The following is a 7,894-nucleotide window of genomic DNA, read 5'->3' on the forward strand; positions in this document are numbered from 1 at the left end:
GTTTTACTAAATCTGGCTTTACATACGAAATGCGGGAAGAAATGTCAAAACGCAAAACTTTTCATTTTGATGAAGCGTTGGATTTAGTTTTGATTTTTTTTATGTTAGGTTGGATTTAAGCTAAATCCATGGCTAAATCCCCTGTAAATAATAATGCTACCAAACACCCCTTGAATGTGCTAACCATTTTTCTACTGAGTGGTGTATCTACTATTTTTCCTGACCCGATCACTAAGGCGAGGAAAATAAAAAAGGCATGAATCCTACCTTCTTCCAGACCAGAAACATTATTAATCTATTGTTCCTCTAAGCCTCCTCGCCCCAGTGATTGATGCATCCAGGTCGAAAATACCACAGTATTTCAAAGGTTTTATAGCTCTCTCACAGATATAGAATGCACTAAAAGGTATTAAAGTTTTTATAGATGGATTCCCAACTAAATAGTTGGAAGACTAAGACTAAAGTTTTTAAAATCCCAAAATTCTATCTTAAGAACTGAAGAAAATCTCTACAGTGATTAAATAAACTCTTTGAAAAAGCAGCCAAAAAAAAAATCATAATTGCATAAGAACTTCAGGAATATTGAAAAAGGCTCGTTTCTTGGTACCTAATGCTCAGCATCATTCACTCGGCATAACTAAAAACATTCTGCAAATTTATGTCAATGGCTGTTCCAAATTTAGAATCGAGGAAAAGAGAGGAGAGAGCACTAGAATACTAAAATGAGAAGGAAATGAGAAAAAATTCTCAAAGAAAATTCAAATGCTTTTGAACAGAGAGCAAATGTTATGCCGGCTAATAACTACAAATTTACAGTACACGTGGACTGAAAAGAAAAATACCCCAGCAAAGCTGCTAGACCATTAAATGAGACGATTATCATACCCACTCAAGCTCTCACACTGCATCCAACATGTAAAGCTGCCTTCAGCATTCCATTATTGCACAATTGTATACAAATGAACCTGCTCGTTCTCTCACAGAAAGCACATCCCATTCTGCACCATTATTTCTCTCCTCAGGACACCAAGAATGCAGCACAATGACTTCACCTTGAGGCCCCCTATGTCCACCTATCACCAACAGCATTTCACCACATGATTTGAATGCAATACCCCAACCATTATGTGAATCAGCTCTGACAGGTAAAGGCTTCACAACATGCCACGTATTATTTACTTTATCGTATTTTTTAACTTCATTTGTAGACTGATCAGCGGTATAAAGCTGGTTATTTACAACAGCTACAAGAGGTGGAGACTGGTGAGTGGCCCTGTTATCACCAGGATACATATCTGGAATCCTTCTCCACGTCCTTGTTTGGAGATTAAATTCCTCACCACATGTTAAAGAATCAGTGTGGCTTGACATACCCCCTATAACATAAAATTTATCATCCATGAAGAACCCAGAACACATTTTCCTAGGCAAGTTCATATCAGGTAAAGTTTCCCATATACCCAGCTCTGAATCATACAACTCAGCAAATTTTAAAATTTTGCCATTCTTATCGCTTCCACCAGCAACAATGGCAATTTTACCAGAGCTGCCAGACCCAAACAGACAGCGTGGTAAGGTCATGAGAGGGCACCTGCACCAACTACGACTTACCAAGCAATACATCCAAATGGCAAAACCAGTCAATTCCCTACCAAATACCAGAAGTTTAGTTCCAACAGCAAGAGACTCTTTATCTGCATAAGAGAAGCACTCATCACAAGGCATTGTAGGTAGCCTCATCCACCTTAGCTGACTGGGATCAAATGCCTCCCATGGCATTAAACTGCAAGATAAGTAGACCCAATGCTCAATGATGCCAAGCTGTCTCCTCAACTCGTACAGATACCCAGAACCAAATATAAAATTAAACCTTTTATTTAAACAAGAAAGTGAAGAGTAGTAAGATCTAGAAGTCAAAGCCAAACATTGAAAAGCAACATCATCAGGAAGGCCTGGAATAAGACAGTCGTTAGATCTTTGCCTAGTGTAACCCATTCCAGGTTTTTTTCTAACCGCTAAGTTTTTCTTTTGTGGTTTTTTGCACTCCAGACTAAACATGGTGAAGTAAATTTGCAATAGGTATATCTTCATCTCTATCAAAAGGCTGCAATTTTTGGCCAAAAGCATGTAAACCACATGGTGCTCAAAAGAATTGTTTTCCGGCTCCAGGGATTTAAAAGACTGTTGAAGCAAATATCTTCGAATAACAAACATCTTTTCAGATTTAGTAGTTATCAAAGCCTTCTTTCTCTCTGGATTTTCGAATGAATGGTTCAGAAACAGTAGAAACCCTGCTAGAATTGATGATGTTCTGCTGATGAAGAAAAAATGAAATATTTATTACCGCAACAATAAAAGTACAAACACAAGCATATCCTCACAGGAACCAAGAAAAAATCCTTGCCAGCATATGTGATTTGTTCATTTACCTTTTGTTTTCTCCCAAAAAATCCATAAGCTGGGAGTTTATTATTGTAGATGAACATTGAATCCAAGACCTCAGCAAGGACTTCTAAGGTCCTTACCAATTGGACTAATCGGTACCCACAAAAAGATGCTCTCATTATAATAAAGAAAAAAAAAATTATATGGTGAACAAATCATTAGCATCATCCCATAATCATTAACCTCACCCCATTTTATCATTTGCCATAATCATTAGCCTCATCCGAAATACATAGTGAACAGTTTTCAGTAACTTCGGTGCACATTTAATAATTGACTGCCAACACAACATCAAGAGTTGACTATATCATTAATCTAACTCAAAAATAGATCAGTTATAGAAACAAATTAGGGGTCATCATCAGTCCTGTGAAACCGATAAACTAAGCCAGATCCACATAAATTGGATGGTTCAATTTGGTCATAAATCAGTTGATTTTTTTTCCTCTATAGATTTACCGAATGTCAAGTTTGGTTTCATTCTAATTTTTAGAACACTAACATAACTCATTGATAAATCAAATCACCGGGCTTCAATTCTGGATCTGTATTTTACAATCCATACCACAATTCAAAGTAATGCCTAGATTTTAGATTCTACAAATCCCAGTTCAGAACTATGAAAATTAAGTTTAACAGGAAAGGAATCAAGCAGATTTAATAAATTCCGGTGTGTTCAGAATCAGTTTTGAAGCAGAATTCGATTACTTCTAGTTGATAATTGGCAACACTGAAGTTGTCGATTCAGCTGATCAGGCTAACGCGAAAAAATATTACAATTACAAAAATCTTTAGGGGTTGTTTAACTACAAGAAAAAATTAATAAATCTTCTAAATTATAAACTAATAAATCCTGAGAAGGTTAAATCATAGAAATAAATTGCGAGGATATCTATCAAAACCAGTTAAATCCTATCAAGTTGTTTGGCTATTTATTTCAGGAATTAAAAATTTAAATGATTACAAGATTTACAAGAAAAGGATGTGTAAAACAAAACTGAGAGAAATCACTAAAATAAAGTATTGAATTCTGTTTAACAATCCAAGGGCGTATTAAGCACGTACATTTTGATTAGTTGATGAATTCTTTTAAATTAAACTAAAGCTAAAAACACTATTGATTCTTCTAGTGAGAACCTAAAGAAATTAATTCCAACCTCACAAAGTTTAAAAATTTATTCCAAAATCTAATAAAATGGTCAATTTCCTAGTACTCATGTGCTAATAATATAATATACAAAGTGCTATACCTCCAATCATCTAAAACCACTAAACTTTTAAAAAAAATTACTTTCTAGAGAATTTAATGCCAATGTATTAGAAGGGGTTTCCAGACAAATATTTCTCACAGTTCCTTAATGTACTGCCTACAGTAAATTGCTTCAAGTGCTTGAATCATCCCCTCTCCTCGTTCAAAATGACAGGTGCCAATACTGCACAGGATCATGCAGTTGATGATGATCTGATTTAACAAACATAAAACGATACAGACCTTCAAACTGAATAATGAAAAAAACTTCTCTCTTTACACCCAAAAATAGGCACAGGTTAACGCAAAAAAGTATTACCATTACAAAAATCTTTAGGGGGGATGTAAAATTTAATAAATATTCCAAATTAGAAATTAATAAACCATGACAGGGTTAAATCATTTTAAAAAAAAATGGTAGGATATCTATTAAATCCAGCTAAATCCTATCATGTCGTTTGGCTATTTACTTCAGGAATTAATGATTTAAATGATTACAATATTTACAAGAAAATGATGTCAGAGCCAAAACTGAGGAGAGAATTCAATAAAATAAATAATTGAATTCTGTTTGACAATCTAGGGGCATATGCATACCTACATATGTACACACACGCGCGCACACACACACACACATGCATGCCCATACATACATACATGCACATACATACAGACATACATGCATGCATGCATGAATGCATGTATTTATTTATTTGTATATATATATATATATATATATATCTATGCGTATGAGTGTGTTATAATTTAATAAATATCATAATTAATTTATAAAAACAATATTTTATGAGAATGCATAATAGTTTAATTTTATATAACATAATAAAAATTAACATCAACATCAAAAGAAATTTTAAGTGGTGTTGTCCCTTATATCCAAACAATATAATCGTGTCCAGCTCAAACTATTCAGTGCGTTTTGTCCTGTCGATCACACTATTCTGTTTAACTGAGAGCTTTGGCTCTATCAAAGAGATCTTGGTTTCAAAGACCATCATATGTATGTTGGTGATTTGTGCATTAGTGCTTAACTATTAAAAATAAAGAAATAAATAAATATAAAATAAGACTTCAACATTTATATCATATATTATTTTTTTTCAAAAGGTTTAAATCTTAGATTTCAATAGAAAAACAATACTATTTTGTCTCTTCTTTAAAAGGTACTTTGTTTGCAAGTATGAGGGGTATAAAGCAAAAGGAATGCATTAGTTCTAATTATTTTGTGTTCGATTTCAAGTATTTGTAAGAGATTTAGAATCCTCAGAATGCTTATCTTTTATGAACATGGAATTCACCCAAGCCAAATAAAGTCCATATTAATAAAAAAAAAAATCACAAACCACAACCTCACCTGCTTCATTTGCGAATGGGCACACCGCCTCCCACCGTATTTCAATGCAATTTCAAAGCATCATAAGAAATAAAAAAATGGTATTTCAATACAATTGGCTATCATCCAACAAACAGCTCACATGTTTTTAAAATTCATGCATTTCAATTGCTCTGCATTTTAACAACATCCAAGAAATCCCTGAGAAATTAAAGTTGATAAGTGGAGGACAGTTTTATGCAAGAACAATGAAAAATGATAGAAAGTGGCGGATTGGTCAATTAAATCATATAATCAATAACCAAATCAGTAAGAAGGGCAAGCCCTCCAAGCAAGAAGATAGCCTCAATTAGCTCACTAAAAAAATAATAGTAAATAAATAAAAGGAAGAAAATCTATACCAAAATCTCGTTTCCTTTTCCCACTCTCCCCCTGCACTAGCTCACCCATTTCATTTAAGAATAACAACAGATGGTACAAAAGCATCTGTACAATGTTATGCATGATATTATTACCTTTTAATAATACAGTTGTACAAAGGAAGAAAATACACACTGTTGTGTATAGCCTTCTAAGAAAAAAAAGGTACTAAATTAAACAGAGCTTTGCCTCCAGCATCATGTTAAAAACAGCAAACAATAAACTTTAGAAACTCTCATATTTACCAGAAATAGGGGTTATACGTGATTTAATTTTACTAGAGGATCTAAAATCAATAAAGTTTTGTTTGGTAGAATTTGAGCTAAATCTCACATAAATACTAGTTAGAAATAGGTACAAACAGTCGCTTAAAAATCAGAATTGTTATAATAAAATTATAAACTAAGTGGTTGTTTGGTTGCGACATTTAACCAAACTTTATCAAGAATTTAGGCCATATATTATCAAACAATTTTTGTACAATATAAATCTTACTACCTCCCCAAAGCTCAATTTACCACTGTTTATGAGATAAATCCAAATTTTAGTAGTCTATGTGAAGTGAGACATAAGGGATTCACAAAGACGCCTAGTAATGAGGTCAAGAGGAAGAAGAGATGCGCATGTCGACTACCCCGCTTCCACCATCTTATAAAATTTGGGAGGTTGCATAACGGCTTCACAATGGTTCAGACTCACCAGAATTATAGTTGCTGCATTCCTTCTCCAAATCTATATATTGCCTACCTGATTCCATGACTAATGTCAAGTACATTCTTAAGACCGATCCTGCCAGCTATAGTAAAGTAACATAAAATTGTGAATTTGTGATCTTATTGGCTTTGTTATCTCTTTAGTCATTTATTTGATTTAATAATCTTCTATAGACAATTTCCTCTTTCGTTCCTTTTGTCATGTTTATAAAGTTATGGATGTTCACTTTAGCTATAAATACATGTTTATATGATTTTTTTTCTATGATTTAGAGCACTTTGATACTTTAGATTATAAAAAATTGATTGTCCTCAAGTAAATTTTTAAAAGTTGAAAAATTTTAAAAATTAGATACCGGTTTATTTATTTAAATGAACAAAAAGTTCATACCGTATGATTTTTTTTTTTGGTGATTTTTCTTGTCAGTTTAGGTTTCATGTCAGATTCTACCCATCAGATTAAAATTTTTTATTAAATCACATAATCTTTTAAATCGTGAAACAAATTGCCAAACAATTTATCAAGATTAAGGTTTAATGGATATCAAGCTTAACAGTTTTCAGGATTTAACACCACAATAATTTATTAAATCTAAACAGAATTTACCATAAACCCTACTAAGATAAATCATGCTTGCAGCCAAACTGCCCCTAAATCATTTATTTTGAAAGAATTGCTAAACATAAAAATGTTAAAGGCCAATAGCACGAATTTACCTGGCAAGCAAAGCATAAAAAGCAATAAAATTGAAATAAACAGACCACATGGCTAATAATAAAATAAAAAGTCATGTAAATTAAAAGTTTCAATGGCCTCAGCTAATAGATGAGTACATAGATGAACCCAAAATTCTATTCACATCCCATAATAGCAATTAGGAATGAACCAGATCGATCAAGCTCACCTCAGCTCCTGCGCTTCATTCATCTTTCGATCCAATATTGCCAAAAATGCCTCACGGATCCAAGCCAACGCTACTCCAGATCCAAGAAAGCGAATCAGAATCGTAACAAGGTATTCAGTAAAAGTTCCTATAGCAACAACGATCCCGCCATATTCCTGACACGACGTTTTCGTTTTTACCTACAGAAAACCGGCCGAAGTCAAACAAATCAGAAAAACGAAAAAACAAGAGTTTCATTCCGGCAGATCTAGGTTCTAATACAGAACTTTCTCATCCTAACAAACCATTCAATCGGAGAAACAAGATCGAACTGCTATTTTCACAGCAAAAATCTCACCTCCTTCGACCAACGCCATGAGTAGCTAAACTAGCTTCAATCGGCCACCGACCCTCCACAACTCCTCCGGATCGTCAAGATCCTGTCAAAGAAGCCTCCGTAAGCACGGCTTAAATCGCCTGAGGACCGCCGGAATGACGTCGGATTGCGGAGACCACACCATCAAACTGCGGCTCTATGGTCAATAGCCATGAAAAAAATAAAATAAAAAATGGCGCTCACCAAGGCACGAACTGCCAATCCCCCCTCTTCTTATAGCGGACCCCTTTTACCGGCCAAACCCTCACCTGGGGGCAAAATCTAAACTCGAACATGGTAAATATGCAAAAAAAAAATAATAATAATAATAATAAATAAAAATAATCGCTGATGTGCGTTTACGGCTAAAATAAACGGTCAGATGAATTCCATTGTCGTCAAATTTCGTGCTGGCGGACATACTTTCGAGGCACGTGAGGCACAGCCCCGCACGTC

At 34.1% G+C, this 7,894-nt stretch overlaps 1 protein-coding gene across 3 annotated transcripts; it reads right to left on the minus strand.

Moving 5' to 3' along the window:
• Positions 1-634: 634 nt before the first annotated feature.
• LOC110021290 (F-box/kelch-repeat protein At5g60570-like) lies at positions 635-7,667 on the minus strand. Of its 3 annotated transcripts, none has more exons than XM_020719728.1 (3): positions 7,421-7,667; positions 7,084-7,262; positions 635-2,311 (listed from the first exon to the last, which is right to left on the minus strand). In XM_020719728.1, exons 2-3 carry the CDS (start codon positions 7,104-7,106, stop codon positions 928-930), a joined length of 1,407 nt encoding a protein of 468 aa, XP_020575387.1. In that variant the 5' UTR covers positions 7,107-7,262; positions 7,421-7,667; the 3' UTR covers positions 635-927. The 3 variants fall into 3 exon arrangements, with proteins under 3 accessions (XP_020575387.1, XP_020575386.1, XP_020575388.1); XM_020719727.1 differs by having other exon boundaries at positions 635-2,314; XM_020719729.1 differs by having other exon boundaries at positions 635-1,783; positions 7,421-7,666.
• Positions 7,668-7,894: the final 227 nt, after the last annotated feature.

Source organism: Phalaenopsis equestris, unplaced genomic scaffold (genome assembly GCF_001263595.1).
Source record: "Phalaenopsis equestris unplaced genomic scaffold, ASM126359v1 Scaffold000130, whole genome shotgun sequence".
In the NCBI taxonomy this organism is placed as follows: domain Eukaryota; kingdom Viridiplantae; phylum Streptophyta; class Magnoliopsida; order Asparagales; family Orchidaceae; genus Phalaenopsis; species Phalaenopsis equestris.

Coding starts and splice junctions, on each gene's coding strand:
- LOC110021290 (XM_020719727.1), bottom strand. CDS start 7,106: ATGAATGAAGCGCAGGAGCTGAG. Junction 2,315..7,083: donor AATGAAGCGCAGGAGCTGAG/GTGAGCTTGATC, acceptor TTTCTTCATCAG/CAGAACATCATCAATTCTAG.